The sequence below is a fragment of the Ursus arctos genome, unplaced genomic scaffold (assembly GCF_023065955.2).
Source record: "Ursus arctos isolate Adak ecotype North America unplaced genomic scaffold, UrsArc2.0 scaffold_4, whole genome shotgun sequence".
NCBI classification, from domain to species: Eukaryota; Metazoa; Chordata; class Mammalia; order Carnivora; family Ursidae; genus Ursus; species Ursus arctos.
The window spans coordinates 4629885-4652517 of record NW_026623056.1 but is presented as its reverse complement, the minus strand read 5'-3'; the positions used below and the strand labels follow the sequence as shown (position 1 = coordinate 4652517).

Genomic DNA, 22633 nt, shown 5'->3' with positions numbered 1-22633 from the left:
AAAGATTTTATTTATTTATTCGACAGGATAGAGACAGCCAGCGAGAGAGGGAACACAAGCAGGGGGAGTGGGAGGGAAAGAAGCAGGCTCATGGCGGAGGAGCCTGATGTGGGGCTCGATCCCATAACGCCGGGATCACGCCCTGAGCCGAAGGCAGACGCTTAACCTCTGTGCCACCCAGGCGCCCCGGCTGTAGTATTTTAAAATAAAACCTTTTAAAAAATAAAATAAGACACAGGAGATCAATCTTTGGGGGTTTTAATATACAAGTCCTAACTCTGTGACAAGTCCACTGAGAAAAAAAGTAAAGGCACTTAAGATTTCATTCTCCTCGTGAAGAGGAGACGTTAAGTTATGGTAAAGAGGTTTGGAAGTGTGGGGTGCTGGGCTCACACCTGTTCTATATAGACACGAGCTACAACCGAGAAAGGAGAGGTCCTGGAACCTCAGGTCACTGTACTAAATAATTTGGGAATAACCTGTTCTGAATCTGTTTAAATTTGCTTCAGTTTTAAAACTAGTTAAAATGCTCTATGTTCAGCTGATTTTTTTTTACTAATTTGTTTTCCAATAGCAGGGATGCACAGAAGAGTGAGTAAAAAAATACACTCCATCTTTTATGAATGAATGTCTGTGATACGGCATTAGTACTACCAGATGCTGCTTTACGTAGAGCAAAATTCCGAACTCTAAAATTTCAGCTTTCCTTCTTGAATCGATTTTGATGCACCCTGTTCTTACACAAATTTCTGAAATACTACATATTAAACCTGTCCCAGTCGAGTATTAAACATTTTATTTAAAGATTTTTAAAGTAAAAAAAGGGTACACAAATACAGATTACATCATGATGACAGAGGCAGTATTCTACATGACAAAAATCAAAACAAAATTTAAAAAGTGGACGTACAGATACTAAACAAGCATAATACCTGATAGGCAACTCAGGCTGCATACACATAGAACGGTCCGACCAGACATGCTTATGCAAAATAAATTTTTTCTTAGAACACCATTCTGTCAACTGCCTTATTCCCATTGAGTATTTTGAGAGCACTTCTATAGAAAAGGAACTGGCATGGCACTTAAAAACTACAAAAAAACAGAACGCAATTAAAAACATATCTGTAATGCAATTTTGTATAAAATATACATGGTAAATCTTATTAGTTAAAAAAAATATTTAAAAACAAACGAAAAAAAAAAAAAAACCCCACCCTGAATAACGGTTAAAAGCTCATCACAGAAAAATGTTCATCATTTTAACATTATTGATAGAAAATAGATGGGATTTTGGCGGCGGGGTGGGGGGAGATCTCTAACTTGAAGAAGTCATTCAAAATTTATGTAAAATTGTAGATAAGATAGTAACTCACTGCCTACCCCTTTCTCAAAACTTATCATGAATATTCTAATATATAACTACAGGACAATAAAAGAATAGCTCAAAGAAAGTGTTTCTCAAAATAAGGTCCAAAGACCCAGCAGAATTCTAAGGTAGGCCCAGCAATGTGCATTTTAAACAAATGTCCCAGGTGATTGCTCCCCATTCTGAAATCTGAGAACTAATGCCCTAGGGAAACAGTACCACTTAAAAGATAATAAATATATTTCTGATATATCAGAATTTTCTATGACTTTATGGTTTGCAGTGAATACTGCTTCTTAAAACAAGTTTCAGGTATTAAGAAAAACATATATACCTGTTACATGAACGTGGGAATGTATATAAACTTTTTCCTTTGAGGTTTTCGTTGCTTTCAGATTTAGTTATTTCACGAAAAATGAGTATATGGCCAGAAACTTCAGAAAAATCACATTTCTAATAAAATGTAGCATCCAAAAAAAAGGGAGATAATTTCTTAAACGCCTATAAATTTTAAATCATCCTAAATTTAAGACTAGATGGCTTCCCCCAAAACTCAGTTTTACTAAACTGGACAATTGTGACTTACATGATCAGGGTTACTTTTTACATCCCTTTTCATTAAAAAAATATTCAAAATAAACAGATGCTATCACTGGCATCCCTTTAAATAATAAATTGCTAAACATTAATATTAATAAAAAATAATCTGAAGAACTCTGCCCCTGAAATGTACTCCACTCTGATTACATGTGTTACCTACTTAATAAAAACTCACTTAAGGAGCTGGAACTATGGGGTATGTATGTGTGAGTTCCCTAATATTTAATCATGTTTATCTTATTTTTTAAAATTTCACTGACGACTCCATAAACAGGGTCCAAACGTATGGATAATAGGGCTTTGGTGAAGAAGTGAGTATGGTTAAGACACTATCTGGAAGATAAATACTTTTTCTGTATACTAAATTATAAGGAAAAAAATAGCATACATTCTGTCTCCACTGGATAATGGAATGCTTTTACAAGTCTGATAACAAGTGCTTCTTTATTATCTAAATCAAATCACAAAAAATAGCCGTGGGATTTGCTAATAAAGAAATAAATCTCACCATTGCACTTTTCTGTATCTATTTTAAATTTCTATTTTTTTCCCTTTCTATATACTGAGAAATGCTCCATTCAAATGCATCCTGGGCTCTTTGAGTGACATTTATTAACATACCAGTTAAAGTTCTGGCTAAGGGGTAAGCTCAGAAGCTAAAGCCCCGATATGAAAGAAATCCCTCTCATCGGTTTTTCAAAAACAGCTAATGATTTAGAATCTGATACTTAGTAAAATGTGTCCGTTTTTTTTCCCTCAAGGAGAATTTGTATTCCCTAACTCTAAGCAAGCGACATCTTTTATTACCAATTTAATAAATGTTGCCTTAAAAATCAATAATTTAATTATCCAAGGCAATAAAATTTACAGCTGAATTTTTAAACACAACTCAGAAAGTAATAGGTAATATAATAAATTGTTGTTTTTTGAATTATTCTTTCATATCAAAATTAAACACTTCAAGGTGAAGTGAATGAGGAATGACAAAAAAATCACGGGAGGCTTATGACGTAATGTCCCACCAGGTGCCTTAATGCAACGGATACTCTGTTTAAAAGCAGTGGTTAAGTATTGCCTTTAAACAAAAAGGATAACTTCATGACTCATCAGTGGGCTGCTGGATTACCAGTAGAGTTAAGCGCTGACACGACTGTCTGGAAACAGGTAGTTTCATTTTCTTTTTCACAGTTAGATGTAATAATTGACTCTTACAGCCAATAACAGAAGATACTGAGTGATTTTTGGGGGGGTGAAAAATATAAAATGGTTCACTGTATCCAGGCTGGTAACAAGTTTATTCATGCATTAAATGGCCACACAAGCAGAAGGAATAGTTGGAAAATGAGGATTAGACACATTCTTCTGCAGACATCAGAAGAGGGTTGATGTACTCAAAACCTTCGAATTCAGACTGATCAATCTTCCTCACGATGTCACTGTTGAAAGAAAAATACATTAATTTTCATAACCTAGATTTCTTTACCTTTTTATTTATTTAATGGGTAAAATAAAATGGAAAAAAACCCAAAAAATTAGGCTAATTTACATGATTTATGGGGGGGGGAAATCTGTGTTTAGATTAGTTCCAAAACATTTTCTAGAAGAACCAAGAGTACTGAAAATAAAAGAAGACTAACAATCCTAACGTGGTCCAAAATTGAAGGCTAGGAATTAAAAAGTCGCAAATTGTCACAAGTCTAGCTAATGTTAACTTTGGACCTGAACAACTTTCATACTTATAGGTGAACATCCAGGTCTGAATTCAATTTAGTAGTCACCTCAACAGGAAGATGGTGACAAGGCCCAGAAGAAGTTAACCGCAAGGAGAAGGCAATAGGGGCAGGTAGCCGGAAAGACCTGAAATAAGGAGAGGACACCGCAGGGAGGTGCAATAAGAGTAGTACTACTGAATGTTTTAACACTTAAATGCACACCCCATACTGCAGAGCACAAAGTTACACAGGATACAGTCCCCTCCTTCAAGGAGGGAAGGTATCTCATGTAACAAAAAGCTGCAAGAGAAAGCAGTGCCTGCTAAGTTTCATAAAGGACAGCGAAGCCTGATCTAACCACAGTTCTAAAAAAAAAAAAAAAGAAAAAGAAAAAAAGGGTGACTTCTAGTTAGAGAAATTGAGAACGCCAACGTTCATCGTATAAACACTTACCAAATGGAATTATAAAAGATCAGATGTTGGGTCTGAGAAAATGCAAGTAATTTACTTGAGTTGGAAGCACAGGAACAGAAGCATGTCAGACGGCAGATGATCTGGAGGGAAGGTAATGGCTAGCTCCAAGAAGCCAGTGATGCTCACACTAAGGCGTTTCACCTTGATTCGTCAAAGATCTGGCTGCATCTGAGGCAGCTCGGAAAGATGGAGATCTCAATATGCAAAAATGAAGGATGCGCACGGAGGAACGGCGCGAGCAAAGACAAGGGCACAGCATCAGGGAACGCAGAGTCACGCACACTGGCCAGAACACAGCATCTGCGTTAGAGCACAGTGAGAGAGGGCCGGACAGGCAGGCGGGAGGAGAGGGCGGGGCCGTAACTGCTGGCCAAGGGGACAGATTTTATCTGCTAGGCAAGCAGGAAGTGCCTGGAGGCTTCTGACAAGGAGGGTTACAGAACTGGGAGCGCTACTGAGATGTGCGGAATGGCTGGCAGAGCAAAGAAGATGCCCAATGAGGAGGATGGTGTAATATTCTGGGTACGATCGGAAAGAGACGTGAACTGGACTCATGGCCATGGAATGGAAATGAAGGCTCTGATGCAAGGAATGAAGTAAAGGGAGAACAGACAAGGACTTGGCAGCCGGATGTGTTCTCGTTTGTTAAGGAAGAGTCAATAATCATGGACACTCTGAGTCTGAACGAATATAAGATGGCACAGTGAGCAGAAAAAAGGTAAATAAAAATAAGAGATTGAGAACAATAAAAAAAGCAAACATAAAGAGTCATTTCTTTTCTTTTCTTTCTTTGTTTTAAATCTCTATGCCCAAAATGGGTCTCGGAATCATGACCCCGAGATCAAGAGTTGCACGCTCTCCTGACTGACCCAGCCAGGCACCTCGAGAGCTGTCACTCAAAGTATTTTAGATTTCGTATGTTTGAAGTGTGTAGCCTACAAACTAGGGGAGATGTTTATCTTTTTTTTTTGTTTTTAAGGATTTTATTTAGTTATTTGAGAGAGAGAGAGCGCACATGAGCAGGGGCAGAAGGAGAGGGAGAAGCAGACTCTGCCGCTGAGCGGGGAGCCCACTGTGGGGCTCGATCCCAGGACCGAGACCATGACCGGAGCCGAAGGCTGACGCTTAACCGACTGGCCCACCCAGGCGCCCCTAGGGGATATGTTTAAACAAGCAGATAGCAGTGCAGCTCAGGAGAGTACCAGGTGGAGGCCAGGTGCTTCAGAATCATTGTTCACTTACCCTTCACAGCAGCCTCGTGATGCAGGCAGTAAGAGAACAAATAGGCTCAGAGAAGTTATGAAATTCAAACTCAGGTTACCCGGTTGGTAAGAGGTGGTGTCAGGATTCAAATTCCTGTCTTTTGATGGAATCTAGTGTTCTTTCTAATATATGACGCTGTCAGAAGTAATGATATTGGTACACATCTCTCTCCTTTGGAAGACATTAAACGTTTTGTGAGACTGACCTACATCTTAATCATCTTTCAATGTCTAGTACTTAGCACAGTGCCTTTCGCTCAACACTATTTGCCAGTTTAGCTGGGAGTCACTTAAATAGCTGGTATCAATATTGTGGGCCTGGCTGAAATCTCCAAGGTTCAAACTGCATATAGCAAAGAGAAGGCTAACATGAACAGAACTGTGGAACATTCCAGTCTCAAGGGGACAGGGAAAAAAGGGTGACAAGTGGCCACAGAGATGCAGCAGAACCAGGATGGGTAGCGCCAACCAAAGCAAGGCCATGAGCACCAAATGCTGTACAGACATCAGGGGAGATGAGGACTGATCACAATATGCTTTAAAAATCAGAAATTAACAAGTCAATTCAACTTTTGGATGCTGAAGGAACAGGTTAAATTGTAAGGCGTTCAAGTGCTGGTAGTAAGAAAGCATAAGACAATCAATGTTGACTATCCTGAAGGAGTTTGATAGAGATACTGCTTATTTATTTTTCTTTTACCAAGAGCATCTATTAACTATTCTGAAAAGGAAATGAGGGAAGAAAATGTGACGGTTCAAAGATGTGCTGAGATTCTGGGGAAAAACTAGGATTTCCGAGCATGCTGATAAGTAGCAGAAAAGCAGCCGGAAAAGAGAAATTAAAGGAGGTGGAAGAATGAACGTTAACTGACAAAATGAAATCCTGGCAGAAGCTAAGGAGACAGACATAGGGAAATGGAGCACCCCCTGCAAACGAGGGACATCCAAGCACAGGGAAGAAGGAAGAGGAGGGAAGAGAGCAACTGTGAGCCGCGCGGTGGTCTGGTGAGAGTGGAAAAGGGAGCAAGCTCACACCAGGAGGTCCCCAATCCTTGAAGTCAAGGCAAGGCCGGTCCCCTAACGGTGCTGGACGCGGGGGTAGGACTGAAGGCTTCTAAAATGGACAGAGTTTGGAAGAGCTGCATGAGGAATGTGATAGGAATTAACAAGATGTGAGTAAAAAACTGCCCAGGAAGAAGGTCCTCCTTGAGATCAGAGAACAAATCTGTAATGACAGGTAAACGATCAAATGTGCCCAAATTATTCTAAACCATACTTTTAAAAGATGCAACATGAACATAAAAAATTCGTCAGATCACTGCTGGCTGGACATGGTAGGGTAATGTAATCTTTTTAAAACCAGTCGGGCAATACACATCAAGAGCTTGAAATATTTGATCCCCTTGGACCTCATTCCCTTTCTAGGAATCTGTCTTAAGGTAACACGCGGGGACTCAAAGATGGCCATCTGCACAAAAGGGCAGCCCAGGGCAGCGGCAAGAGCGTGGGCCTCGGGCGGACTAGGGTTTGTGTCCTGACGCTGCCACCTGGCAACTGTGAAACTCTGCTTCACCTCTCTGAGCCTCAGTTTCCCCGTCGGTAAGACGGGGAGGACAGTAAGTAGACTTTCAAGGTTGTCGTGAGAATTCGAGATAAGGCATGGAAGGCAAAGTAGAAGAGGGCAGTCGTTATAATTTGTAAGAGTGTCATAGATTCAAATATCCCATAACTGAATGGCTAAATAAATTATACTATAATGTGAGAATGAAGCACTGTGTAGCCATTAACAATGAAACTTTCAAAGAACTTTAGAAATATCTCCGTCTATAGAATTACTTACTCATCATCTGGAGTGAGCTGGACAGGTTCATTAGTAAACTGAGAATCAAAGTTGTCCAAACCAAATTCCCCAGAAATATTTGGTTTAAAGGGAGGTACCACCTGCTTTTGCTCCATCTAGAAAAGACATATTAGATGACAGCTCAAGCCTACGTTCTCAGAAAAATGCCACCTCTACATTGCTCCTCTGCCCTCAGATGCCCCCTGTCCTACCCCAGTGAGTTCCTAGCAATGGCTCTACGGTATTCACAATGATGGAAATTATTCACTAAACTGAACACTGATGCGGGCCTTACTAATATTACAACCCGCTCCATTAAATTCGTATTCTAAGCTTTTATTGTTTTAAAAGCTTTTTAAAAAGCACTTCAGAGAGTGGTTTTAAGTTACTGAGGCTGTGATATATTTGTTTTACAACAATCTTTTTAAGATAATAAAATGTGGCCCAAGAGAATAATGAAACCTAATATAGAAAACAATGAAAATTTACATACCATATCCCAATCAACATTTCGAAAGAATGGGTGTCCCTGAATATCAGCAAATCCTGTTTGAGGATGACAACCCAATCGTTCCTTTGGGTCCTATGGTGGGAAGAAATGTTTCAAGAAGTGGATGGATATCATGCTTCAGAATAAATCACCTTTGTGACCTGGGTTTTGTGTCTATTATGATACCTTTATATCTGAAATCAGAATGCCTTTCATTTCTACATAGTACAACACTAGACTTAAATGGATGTCTGAAGCTTGTGACAAGTAAGATTTCCTCACGGCTCTCTGTCCAGCTATCATGTGATTATAGTGGACACAGGTCACTACTTCTTGCTGAAGAAAAATGGGAGGAAAAAGCAGTAGAATCATTTGAGCAGCATCCTGATATTTCTTTGGCATAGATTAGAGTGCTGGTCAAAATATACAGACTCCAAACTTCACAAGTTTGCTCGTGGCTCATTTTAAAAGCCCTATGCCCAAATACAGCAACAAACCATAATCTGCGTACGATGATACAACCGTTATGTGAACCACTGGACTGAGACGGGGCTGCAACTTATAAAAAGTCACGGCTTATTCATTACTACGAATGAGAACATGTTACTATTTTCCTTTCCAATAAAAGACATTTTGTTTTCAATATAAAACCTCTCACCTTCATTTTTCAGTGTAATATTTAGATTTCCATTTTAAATCTTTCTTCATATAAAGTACTCAAAAGCTTCAATTTCTTATTTTATTAAAATTCCTCATTACCTTATCTATACGTACCTAGGAAGTTAAATGCATATCAACCTACTTTATAACCTACGATTTATTTAAAATAAGATTTATGATTGCCAAGATCACTGTGAGGCAATACGAAGTGTATCTGGGGTCTGTCCCAGGTTCCCGACACAGAGCCCCTAAAACCCTTGTCATTTCCTCAGTCACAGACACATCGTTATTCATATCACGTCCCTTTCAATTATACCTTAGTTTATGCTAGTTAGGTGACTTTCGGTGGGCATGTAATAGCTTCAGGATGGGATCTGGTTGCCAGAGGAGCCAACCATGTGATTAGAGAGTTCTAATTTTCAGCCTCCTTTTCAGAGGGGCTGGAAATTGAGTTCAATCACCAATGGCCAGTGATTGAATCAATCATGCCGATGTCACGGAACCGCCATAAAACCCTCTGAACCCTGGGGTTTGGAGAGTTTCTGGGTTGGTGAACACATCCATGTGCTGTGAGGGTGATAGACCCCAACTCCACAGGGACAGAAGCTCCCGTGCTCAGGATCCTTCTGGACCTCGCCCTGTCTATCTCTTCATCTGGTTGTGCATTTGTACCCTTTATAATAAACCAGTGATAGTAAGTCAACTATTTCCCTGAGTTCTGTGAGCCGTTCCAGCAAATTACTGAACCTGAAGGGGGAAGGTTGTGGGAACCCCCATCTGTGTAGCCAAGTCAGACATAACTAGGGGTACTCAGTACTTGTGACTGGCATCCGAAGTGAAGACAGTCTTGTGGGACTGAGCCCTTAAGCCCCTGGAATCTGATGCTAACTCTGGGCAGTTAGTGTGAGAAAAAAAATGAATTCTAGGACACCCAGCATGTCCGGAGAGTTGGAGAATTGGTTGTTGGTATGGAAAAAACCTACACATTTGGTGTTAAAAGTGTTATGAGTAAAAACTGTTCCGAATCATAATCTTAGATCCTAAAACTCTTCTAACCTACAGACCACAACAAATAATTGAATGGTTTTCAGATTTTTTAAGACCAACGATGGCATTTCATTTCTTCTGACTTTTAGCTAGGGCTTTTGACGTGATAATCTGTAGGGAACACTGCTGCCAAGCGCTCAAGAAGTAATGAGACTCTAAGAATAATAATCCAAAGAACACTGGATAATAGAGCTATAAGTATGACTGAGGTGATCCCCCAAGATGTAATTGTTCCCTAATTGTGTACATGGTACGTTATCATTTACACTAAAAACACCATATGTAAATAGCTGGGGGTGAATTATATTGCCAAAATGGAAAGGACAACTCATGTCAGGTTCTCCCGCTGTCAAATTACTCTTTGGTGAAGAGACAAATTCCAGATCTAACTGAAAAAATTACATACTCTGATGTTCTGGAATGTGACTCTGCCCGAACTTCGACTTACAGTTTCATTTACATACAGATAAACCACTAGCGATTGTTACGTGCAATTTCTACCTTGTTGAGAAAACTCTTCAGGACACTTGCAGCTTTTACAGACAGAGAACGCGGTATGCGTATTTGCTTCTCCAAAATAACTAGAAAAATAAAATTATGGCATTATGTTTAACTTTTACGTGGCTTCAAGCTTCACATTTTTATTACGAGGTACATAAGGTATTCCAGCAGAAGAAATAAGACATTACATATATTACTTCGGCGTCTGCTTGCTTTTATCCAGTTCGATTCTTTGTATTTCCAATCGTGGGCCCTTTTTTTCACCTTTCGATTCTCTTATGTTTTGGGGACCCTACTTTTTCTTCATTGTTCTTGGACTTACACGCTCACCCTCGGGGTCCGCGTGAAGAGACTGTCCTCTCTAGCCACAGGATTCCTTCCTCTAATCTCTGTGATATACAATCTGAAGGAACCTCTTTGTTATATTCGAGTATGAGAAAGCAGTTGGTAAATGGACTGAAGGTTCAGAGGTAGGAAGATACATTTTTTTAAAAAATTGAAGACTCACATATTAAGAAGTACACATTAAGAGGTAAAAATGTGAGCCATCCTCATTCATGCCCTGGAATAGGTTTATTCACAGAGAATCTCTGTAAAATACTGTACATTACCTTGGAAGAGATAATCCTCTGTGTTTTGATCAGGGTTGTCAGAGCTTCCAACAATATCAAATGGAGATCTTCCTGCCATCATCTCAAACATTAGTACTCCAAGGGCCCACCAGTCGACACTGAAACCTTCAAAAAAGAAATTTTTTGAAGCAACGAATTATCTATTCTGCAATTCTTGAAAGTCAGTAACTTGAGATTCATTTTATCATATAATAAAAAAATAAACATAATGAAAAAACTAAACTCCAAATGCATTATAACTATCATGGTAGGCACCGAAGGTTATAGGAATAATTCACTTAACAAGGGGAGGTACCTAAAAGATTACTTTAAAAATAAAATACTGGAGGGACGCCAGGGTGGCTTAGTCAGTTAAGCGCTTGACTCTTGGTTTCAGCCCAGGTCGTGATCTCAGGGTCATGGGTTTGTTCCCCGCGTTGGGTTCAGGCTCAGTGCTGTCTGCTTGGGATTCCTTCCCGCTTCCTCTCCCTCCCCCTCCGCCCTTCCTCCTACCTGTATAGGCTCTTTCTCACTCTCCCTAAAATAAGTAAATAAAATCTTCAAAAATAAAGAATAAAAAATAAAATATTGGAAACGAAACGTAAGTTTCTTTCCCCAAATATGCCTGTACTTTCAGACTCATGACCTGTTTCTAACATGTTGTTTTTGAGGATATAATTAAATTGTACTTGAGAATAACCTTCCTTGGTCTGAAACCTGATCTTCTGCTAGCTGATTAAAGATCCTTGAAGGACCCTGGAATCAGATTATGAGCAGCTGTCGGAAGTACCCATCCTCCTTTACATCTGCTGAAATCAGAGGGCCAGAACCCAAGAAGTCAAATGTGTTCTTAAGATAAATATATCCTCTGGTTCCGGACAAGCAGTCAATCTTTCCCTCATTTTTCAGATTCCTGGAGGAAACATCCCAGGAAATATGAACAATCTTCTAGGGGTTCATGACCCTAGAGTCACATGGCTAAAATTTAAATCCCTACTCTGCCACTTTCTAGCTGTATGACCTTGGGCAAGTTATTTAAACTTTCTGTATAATGGAAATTAACAGTGCTTAACTCCTAGGATTATTGAGAGGCTTAATTAATATATGTAAACTGCTTATATTAGTGCCTAATATTTTTAGTGTTGCCATTAATAAAATATTATTCAAATCTGTACCCCAAATACTGCTAAGGTCCCATGGTCTCCGATTTCATAGTTTAGGGTTTTCATGTAGGTTTTAAGGGGATCAAGGTTTATATTAATAAGATTAGTATTTAAATACTATACTATACTATAATGCAATTGGTACCACATTTAACCACCCATCTAGCATATAGCTAAATGCCACCTATTTATTTATTACCATAATCTTCTCCTCTTAAAATTTCAGGAGCAATGTAATTGGGAGTACCACAAAAAGTGCTGGTTGTATCTCCTGGCCGTAATCCTTCCTTTTATAAAAAAAAAGAAAAGAAAAAAAAGATATAATAAGATAGAAAATTATCTTCTAAATTCACCTCTTTTATTTCATCTATTAAAAAAACTCAGCATCTATAGCTAATATACTAAGCTGAAATAAAATATCACTAGCATAGTTGTCCATATTATTAAAATCACAGGTTGCCATTAAATAGCTTAAAGAAAACCTGTCCTCATTAGATGTTGGTAGAGTTAAGATAAAAACTGCACTTGAAGTAATTTATATTCAAGTAAAAATTTAATACAAAAATTTAAATTGTATGAGTAAAAGGAATCATCATATTTTATGAAGAAAAGAAGCACTGTAAATCCCATCTCCTAACACAAGCACTGCTGGCATTATGATGTTTTCCTTCTGGTTGTATTTCCTAAGGCATAAATTTTTTTGGTTTTGTATCTCAATTGAAAAAATTAAGGCAAAACATACTAATGTGTATAAATAGAGAAACTACACAATGACAAATGGAACAATCACCAAAAAGTTATAACAAACTTGTATGCATCTAACAACACAGTCTCAAAATACAAAGAGTAAAAATAGACAAATAAGGAGAATTTCACAATCCCTGCTATGGAACGAACATTTATATGCCCCCAAAATTCATATGCTGAAGCCCTAATCTGATAGCACTGGGAGATGGGGCCTTTGGGAAGTAATTAGGTCATTAGGTTGGAGCCTAATCCTGATGGGATAAGTATCTTTATAAGAGGAAGAGAGCTCCCTCTCTCTTTCTGCTATGTGAGGATACAAGGATACATGCAAATCATGAAGAGCGCCTTCACCAGACACTGGTTCTGTTAGTACCTTGATCTTGGACTTCCCAGCCTCCAGAACCATGAGAAATAAATGTCTGTTGCTTAAGCCACCTAGTCTACAGTATACTGAGATAGTAGCCTGAACTGATAATACAATCCCCAATCATGACAGGTGATTTTAACACGTTTATATCAGAAAATGTATATCATACAAAAAAATTTTTGTAAGCAGACTTAAGATTTAGACAAAAGCTAGAGCTAAATATAACATATGTACTTATAGAATATGTATAATCTATGTGCATGTGAGGAGAAAGGGAGGAGGGAAAGAGAGTGTAAAGGACAGAGAGAATCCTTGCATGCAAAGAAGAGATTACATATCTTTTTTTAAGTACATGTGGGATACTGATCAAATACTAAGTCACAAAAGAAAATCAATATATTTTCAAAGAACCTGTAACATTCAGACCATTTGCTGGCTACAAGGCAATTAAAGAAGAAAACAATAAAAAGATAGTTTAAAAACAAGCTAAATAACATTAAATATACAATTAAGCAAGCAAGAGAAAGACAATTCATTTTTGTGAGTTTCAGTTTTAAGTAATGCATGCCCATTATAGTAACTTAAAAAATATGTAAAAGTAAACAAAATAAATGTGCAATGCTACATAACAGAACAACACATACAGAATTAGACAATCCTATACTTTAGAACTTGATTTAATGTTATAAACATTTTACATTGTTATGAACTTTGGTAAACATTTTAATGACTTCATAATGCTCTGTTCTGTGGTCATGCCGTAATTTCCCTAATCATTCTCCTTACCAGCGGCCATTTAGATATTTGTAATATTTATCACAAACTACAATAAAAAATTTTGCTCATAAACTTTTCCTCATAGACCAAAATATTTACTCAGAATATGCCAGAGGCAAAAGTACTAGATAAAAGAGTGTGGCTGTATATCTTGAAGAATCCTGATACTTCCCCACCAACTACTTTCCAAAAGATTGTAACAATGCATACACTCACCAATGATACAGGAGAGTACCCATTTCTTTAAACTCTTTTAAGTGACTATTATAATTTTAAAAACCAGTACCTGGCATGCAAAAATGAAGTCTCATTATTGTTTTAATGTGTACACTTGATAACAAGGTTAGCATTCTTCATGGTTTTGTTGTTGTTGAGCTTTATTTTCCTTTGACAAATTATAAGACTTTTGTTATTGTCATTTTCCTTTTGAAATAAGAAAAAAATCGACTGGGGAAAAAAGTGATCAAGAGGGGCGCCTGGGTGGCTCAGTGGGCTAAGCGTCTGCCTTCAGCTCATGTCATGATCCCAGGGTCCTGGGATCAGGCTGTGTTGGACTACCCGCTCAGCAGGGAGTCTGCTTCTCCTTCTCTCTCTGCCCCTCCCCCGTCTCATGCTCTCTCTCTCTCTCTCTCAAATAAATCAACAAAATCTTAAAATAAGATTTGTGTAATAGAAAAATTTAAGGATACAGAAATTTAATATAAGAAAAGATAAATGTCTGAGTTTTGTACCTAAAAGCAAAAATACTTTAGGTAAAGATTTTCTTTTCTAATGTTGCTGAACAGATAAGGTCAAATCTTCAGTATTACTAGAGTGTCTTACTTACTGTTAACATTTAAATAATCTCCAAGCTCTGGAGGCATTTCCCTCGGGTGAATGGGGAAGTGTAATTCACACATTTACATGCTTGTTGCCATATTACGGTGTGAAGATAATTCTATCCCAGCTACTTTTAACAAGGAGAGTAGCTCCCTACACATTTGGTGGAAAAACACTGGACCCTTAAATGAAATACTGTTACAAAAAGAATAAAGTACCAAGAAATAAAGGACATTGTCCTGAGATTCTTATTGTAACTGAAATTCTTATTTTGTTCTACTGTACTTTATGTCAAATATTTAACCTTAAATATAAAAAAAATGATGATTTCCTGGGAAAATCTTGAATGCATTATCAAGAGTTACAATTAAATGGCAAAAACTGGAAGGTGACATGCAAGTAGTTATGCTAAAGTCATGGATTGCAAACAATTTTTACTTCCAAATTTTCTTCTATGGCATCACGACATTCAAGATAAAAAGTTACAGACAAAAAAAAGAAATTAACTCTTATTATAGTAAATATAACACTCACAGAAAATACCAAATTTTGTAAATGGTTAGAAAATACGTATATTTGTCCTTGTGCTAAAATCCCAAAAAGTATCCCAAGTAGCAGTCATTTCCTCAACTTTAAATATTGTTATTTTACCAAAACAATTTTATGAGCTGCTGAGACCTTCTGATTACCTAGAAATTTCCCTCACCTTACACATGCCGTAGTCAGTGAGTTTAATGTGTCCTTCTGAGTCCAGCAATACATTGTCCAATTTCAAATCTCTATAAATTATCCCTCTTTCATGAAGATAATTTAATGCTAGACTGATTTCTGCAGAGTAAAATCTAAAATGAAAAATAACGCATTTGATTCAAATTTTTAAATTGTGTTAAATTTCTAGAAGTCCTACCCCCATCTGCAAATGAAAACATCAAAATCATGTCAAAAGATTTTTTTCCACTGATGTTTTTAGAAACACCACCAAAACACAAACTGAAGTACCACTTTAAAGTATCTGAGCCCAAAACACAATTATAGAAATTCCAGCCTACGTTAAACTCATACTGTTCATAAAATTATTAATTTGCAAGTCTCGAACAGAAGTTCTTAATCTGGGTCCTTGGCGGACTTCAGGCAGTCCGTACCGCTGCAACCGGAGGCACAGCGTGTGTACATGTGTACTCGTGCATCTCCATATGGTGTATATAGCTTCCGACACTTCTCTAAGAAACAAACGATCTCCCCAAATCCCAAGAATCACTGATTCGCCTAGAATAGAAAAAATACTAGAAGTTCTATTCAAACTATAAAATCCGTACCAAAATTCTACAGAGGGAATTAAAATAAATTATTCTACAACCATACCATTTAATATTAAGGAGCTTTTTAGAACTGCCACTAACTCATTGGTGATAACCAGAACTTTTCACCTTAATAATGAAAATGAAACACCCAAGTTCGTTTATGGCTACTTTGGTAACTGTTACCATGATCATGTTTGGAGGTGCATAACACATACCTTCTCAGCTACTTAATTCTATGCATAGAGAACTTGAGCCTGTATTTTGTACTTTGGTTCCCCGGAAAAGTAAAGATGAAATAAAACCAGAACTGGCACTTGAATACAGTAAAAACTACTTTCCCCAAGTCCAACTGAACAAACAAGGAACAGATACAGTTATGGTCACAATTAGAACTATCATTTGTGGCTTTGCTGAGAAGGGTGATCATTTAATAAAGACTAAATACAGGAAATGAACATACAGGAAATTAACAGAACACAGTTAGGCCCGAGGTTAGATTAGTACAATTTCTACCTTCTTATAAAATCAATGAAAGGATATTATCTCTTTTTGACAAGAAATAATCAATGTCCTAGCAAGATTTCCACTAAACAAGTATTTATAAAAATAAAATCTTTAACCTTTATTACATGCATATACAAATTCATATGCTTCATTCTTGCATTACTCTTATGGAACATAAAAGGGTGAGAATTATTCCTAATTCTGAGTACAAAACAAAACAAAACATGGCACAGATGGATTAAACTTATCCAAGGCCATGATCGTTCCCTACCTAATTCCCCCAACATATAAGCAATTTACAATCTTATATAATAATATCAAATTAAAGGCACAAAATAAACAAATAAATAATATTTAATGATATTTTCTCTTATTTATCAACACGTGTGAGAGCAGAGGGGCCAAAAAAAAAAGCCAAAGGCAGAACAACTCAGAGATTATAATTACAGAAGAATAATCTGATTACTCTCAAGTATATACAAATAATAATCAATGAAAACTGTCCGAGATCACTGCAAACCTTAGATGAATAAGTGTTTGTAAATTTATCAATTATTTCAATTGTGGATGTTGAATAGACAAAGTATTTTAAAATAACTGGGTTTAGTAAACTAAAGGTTCCCCCTTTGTTTATACCTTTCAACTGCTTATATTAATATATATATATGTATATAATATACATTACGTTATATAATGTAAACTAACTTTTAGCTTAGCCCCTACATGACTTACAAAAAACTAACTAGCATCAAAATCAGTGATTTATCTACTGTATTCAACCAATGACACATAAAAAGTCCCATAGCATTCCCTTCCCCCTACACTTCCCACCCTCCCACCACCCCCACCACCCCCACCTCCAGCAAAAATCTAACACAAACAGTACACATTTACCTGGCATGTTCTTCAGGAAGTTTTCTTTGTCGCTGCATATGAAACATTAGATCTCCCCCATTTACATACTCTATGACAAAGAACAACCTAAAACACAGAAGAGATAAGAAACAAAACAAATGAACATGGGGGAGAAAAAGGAAGGCAAACCAAGAAACAGACTCTTAACTCTGGAGCACAAACTGACGGTTACTAGAGGGGAGGTGGGCAGGGGCAGAGGTGATGGGGATTAAGGAGGGTACCTGGGAGGAGCACCAGGTGTTGTATGAAAGTGCTGATATACTATACTGTACACCTGAAACTAATATTACACTGTGTGATAACTAACTGGAATTTAAATAAAAACTTGGAGGGAAAAAAAAGTATTTTTTAATTAAAAAAAAAAAGAAAGAAAAGAAAATCAGCAGGGCTTAAATCCAAGAACTTTACATGTTAGCAGGCTTTAAAAAAAAATAAACACAGGAGAGCACAAGAAACCAAGATCCAAAAGAAGGCAGTGTCACTTTGCATTTTAAGCACCGCAGAGACCGCGTACAACACAGAGAGCAGTCTATAGATTTACCCTTAACAAACATTCCAGGAATTTGGTGCAAACAAAGGGTAGCTGGAGTGGAAAGCTGTTTAATCACAGAAGATACAAGAAAATAGACCAGCATAATTGTGGAAACTGTTTCTTCTATTTGAAAGTAGTACCACTAGCAACCCAGAGCCTCTCACTCTCACCCCGATTTTAGCATTTGCAAGATTAGTCATTTTCAACTGTCACTTAAGGTAAAGAAGTTAGGATCTCTCTCTAGTTAAACTTTAGGAAACGTTAAGTACTAAAACTAGAATCTTGGAGATATTTATGACCTGGCCTTTTTTTTTTTTTTTTTTTTTTTTGCCTAAAGCGGGTAATTTCCTGATGCTGATCCCATGTTAAAATGACATCAGGGACTGGAGTCTGAGTAGTAGGAAATTTTAAGCATAGTACTGTTGTGTCCATCTCCATGTCTTCCGCTTCAGGCTTATAGTAGAAAGCAGTTCTCATTGTGGAATATAGCAAAATGTGTAAAGCCCAGTAATCATTCCATTATCTTTCAATCTTACCTGCTTTCTGTCTGAAAGCAAGAATGCAGCCCAACAAGAAAAGGATGATTGGATGCCTGCTCAAAAACATGCTTCTCCGTCTGTACCCAATCAATATCCTATTTCAAAATATGAAAGAAATCTATGTCAAATTGAATTATCATCAAAACGATGATAAATTTGTCCTTAGTAGTTCAATTACCACAATCGCAATTAGTAACTACACTAAACAGCAAAAGCACTGATAATCATGAAATAAGAGCTTATATACAAAGAGAAAAACACCACCAACAAATCTTTCAGTATTATGAAACGGTCGAAAACCTTTTACAAAGCTCCAGTACTTTCCCTTGGGAATAATATGGTTTGATTTTTATTTTTTAAAAATCTAGTAATCATCACATTACATTCAATCTATCTTATGTAATCTGTTTGAAGCATATATTTAGAATAGACTGAAATTATAAGACACAAACATTGAGGTTTTCTCTGAAACAGTACACTTAAGCAATTTAACAGTTCAGAAATAATAAATCATTGTGCTTACCTCATCATCATTGACCAGCTCTTTTTTCACAACTTTCATTGCATAAATACGATCTGTTTTTTTTAATCGCACCAATAGTACTTTGGCATAACTTCCTCTGCCTATTACCCGAAGCAAATCAAAGTCCTGAAGACCTAAACTGGATGAAGCTTTGCCACTTTCCCTGGTATTCATTGCCTGTCGAGAACATTTATATCAAAGAGTTACACCTGGAGGAATTTTGCATAATACAGTATATTTCTAACACCTGGTTATACCTAAGATGACCTTAAAATATCTTCTGATTTAAGTTCTTAATAATTATTTTCTTACATCATTCCAAACGAGATAATCTAACTACTCAAGAGGTAGGATGAATTCAGGAGTTGAGGTCAGAGGGATAGTGACAGGAAGTTGAAATCTGAGAAGTGTTAAAGCATATCTTAAGATCTGATGAATTCTGGGTCTGGAGGCAATGAAGATACGTGAATTCAAAAAATGACACTAACTTTGATGACTGGGAGATTGGAGGTACTACTGACAGAAAAACAAAGTGTGCACACAGGATAAGATTGACAGAGCTGTTGAGATAATAGGCTTGGTTTTTCATCCTGAAGATACAAGCTACAATGGGATATCAAGATTAAAGAGTCTACTGGAAGCTTGATATATGACATCTGAACTAACGGGAGGACACATTCAGAGACATTTTTAGAAGCTATACACAGAACACGAGCGTGAGGCAGTTTAACTAATGGAAAACATTTTTTTCTACACACTACCAAGGTTCCTTTGGAATGACAAAATCAGCCTTATAATGCATTTACAACTAGAAACTTGGGCTTCTGGTAATTTATAGAGAAGACCAAAGATAATCTTTTTTAACATATCTGCAAAATCCTCTGCATACAATCAACAGATGTACCCATAAGAATTAAGTATGAATTTTCTCAAGTGAAGAGAATCAAGAAAAGCAAAGAGCAAATTGAGAAAAACTAGTAAGCACAAATCAGAAAAAAAAAAAAAGTATTATGAAAACTGAAGGAGAATGATGTTTCAAGAGAAGAGTCATTTATAAAAATCTAGAAATAAAAATCTGATGTGGTAACAAGGATCAATAAAGAGGAGTGAAAGAAATCAGATTAGAGCAGATTAAGAAAGCACAGAATGGTAAGAAGATTAAGGCAATCTACAGACTTCAAATGTGGTTAACTGGAAACTATAAAAGAGAATGACATGGAACAAAAGCACAATACCTCCATAGAATCGATAACAAGGCAGAAGCCAGAAACTAGTGGTATGTCACCTTCAAAGGATCTAAAAAATACCTTGCTGACCCATAAAAATAGCCTTCAAAATGAAAGTAAAATAAAAACATTTGCAGACAAACACAAACTAAAGAAACCCATCACTAGTAGCCTCTCACTAAAGGAAATACCGAGTTCTTCAAGAAGAAACAGAATCTCATATGATGGAGAGATATACAGGAAGGAATGTACAACAAAAAGAATAAAATGTGGATAAACCTAAATAAGGACTATTTAAAAACACTACTACAGGGATGCCTGGGTGGCTCAGGTGGTTAGACAACTATCTGCCTTCAGCTGAGGTCGTGATCCCAGGGAAGTAGGATTGAGGCCCACATCCGGCTCCCTGCTCAGTGGAGAGTCTGCTTCTCCTTCTCCCTCTGCCCCTCCCACACAGTCATGCTTGCTCGCTCTCTCTCTCAAATAAATAAATAAAATCTTAAAACAAACCCAAAACACTAGTACATACAAACAGAAAATATACAGAATTATAAAATATGAAAAAAAAATTGAAAGTATAAAAGAAATAGCACCAAAGGCAGGAAGGGAGAGTGAGTAAATTATTCTAAGGTCCTTGCATATCTTGGGAAGGGGTAAAAGTATCGTTAATAATTTGCATTGAATTTAAGTAAGTTAAAGACATAAGATGCAGTCTCTAGAACGTCCAGTAATAGAACAGAAAACAATGTCAAATAAGCTAAAAGAGATGAAAAAATAATAATTAACTGAAAAGAAGGCAAAAAAAAAAATAAAGTAACAATAAAAGTAGAGACATAGAAAACATCGAAAATGGAGAAATTTTTTTAAAAGATTTATTTATTTTGGAAAGAGAGAGAAAGGCAGGATAAATGGGAGGTGCAGAGGAAGACAGAATCTGAAACAGGATCCGTCCTGAGCGTGCAGCCCAATGTAGGGCTTGATCTCACAACCCTGAGCCAAAACCAAGAGTCGGACACTCAACCAACTGCACCACCCAGGTGCTCCATAAAATGGAGGATTTAAACACAAATCAATAATTAGCTTAAATATAATTACATTAAATGTAAAAAAATACATAAATAATAAAACATATTAAATACTATAGCCAAGTACTATCAGGCTAGAGGGGGAAAAAAGCCCAACAATATGACCTTAACAAGGCATACCTTAAGTATATGGGTACAGAAAGGTTGTTAGAAGTACAAGGATAAAAAACTGTATACCATGTAATCACTAACCAAAAGACAGTTGTAGCTAACCCAGTATAAGATAAAGTAGTTATAGCCTCCCGTGGTAGGCTGACTTCTAAGATGTCCCCCAATGATCCCCACCAGTTAGTATCCATGCCTTTGTGTTATGCCCTCCCCTGGAGTATGGGCTAGATGTAGAGACTTGCTTCTAATTAAAAAAATATGGCAAAAGTGACATGATGTCACTTCTGAGATTAGGTTATAAAAGACTGAGTTCTGTTCTGCTAGTATTCACTCTCTCTGGATCTTACTGCTTACTTGCTTTGATGAAATAAAGCCAGCTACTTTGTTGTAAGCTGCCTTACAGAGAGGCCCATGTGGCAAGGAACAGAATCCTGCCAACAATTAGGTAAGTATGGAAGTGGCTTCTTCCCCAGTAGAGCTTGGAGATAACAGCAGTCCTTGCTAGCACCTTGACTGTAGCCTGTATGGGATTCTGAGGTAAAGGACTCAGATAAGTCATGCTTGGATTCCTGACCCATGGAAACTACGACATTATAAATCTTGTTTTAAGTCATTAAATTTTGAGATTATTTGTTATATAGCAATTACTTAACATAAGGACTTCAAGGCAAAAAGCATTACTATAAACAGAAAGGGATATTTCATGATGAAAAAAGGTTAATCCAATAGAAGATATTATGATTCTAAATTTGTATGCATTTAATAACATGGCCTCAAAATATATAAAGCAATAGCTAACAAAACAAACAAGGAACAGACAAATCCACAATGTAACCTTGTGGTTGAGAAAGAACAAGCAGTCAGTGAGGGAACAGAGATGCAATAACATTAATAATCTTGACCTAACTGACCTGTATAGAACATCACACCCAATAACTATAAAACATAACTGTATTTGAAAATATGTAGGGAACATATACCAATGCCTATGTGCTTGGTCTTCAAGCAAGTTTCAACAAAATTCAAAGGACAGAGATCACATGCAATGCATTTTCTGATTTGTAGAGGAATTAAGCTAGAAGTTAAAAAATTTTCCAAATATGTAAAAATCTGTGTACTTTAAAATTATGCTCTGATTAAAGAAGAAATCTTAAAAGAGATTAAGATATATTTTAAAGTGAATGACAAAAAAGCATAAGGAGATCATCAGAGGAAAAATCAATGCACTAGAATAGTAAATAAGCATTCAATAGAGAAGAGTCAAAAGCTAGTTCTCTGTAAAGACTAATAAGTTGATATCCCCCTGGCAAGAATGATGAAGTAAAAGGGAATGCACAGTAAGTTTTGTCAGGAATAAAAAAGGATGTCACTTCATATCCTAAGAAATGGACAACATTATGTCGCTAAATCTGAAAATTTAGGCTAAACAAATTCCTAAGAATAACATAAGCACAAGACAAA

General features: G+C 36.9%; 1 protein-coding gene across 1 annotated transcript in view; it reads right to left on the bottom strand.

The window, feature by feature from the left end:
* Positions 1 to 779: 779 nt before the first annotated feature.
* Positions 780 to 22633, bottom strand: part of PRKCI (protein kinase C iota) — a 75777-nt gene continuing 53923 nt past the window's right edge. Inside the window, exons 9-18 of the mRNA XM_026498813.4 lie at positions 18754 to 18930; positions 18228 to 18325; positions 17139 to 17225; positions 15146 to 15281; positions 11929 to 12016; positions 10567 to 10692; positions 9956 to 10035; positions 7751 to 7840; positions 7258 to 7373; positions 780 to 3405 (exon numbers count right to left, since the gene is read on the bottom strand). Of these exons, the coding sequence (XP_026354598.1) occupies positions 3318 to 3405; positions 7258 to 7373; positions 7751 to 7840; positions 9956 to 10035; positions 10567 to 10692; positions 11929 to 12016; positions 15146 to 15281; positions 17139 to 17225; positions 18228 to 18325; positions 18754 to 18930 (1086 nt within the window). The 3' untranslated portion in view covers positions 780 to 3317. The remainder of the gene's footprint in view (positions 3406 to 7257; positions 7374 to 7750; positions 7841 to 9955; positions 10036 to 10566; positions 10693 to 11928; positions 12017 to 15145; positions 15282 to 17138; positions 17226 to 18227; positions 18326 to 18753; positions 18931 to 22633) is intronic.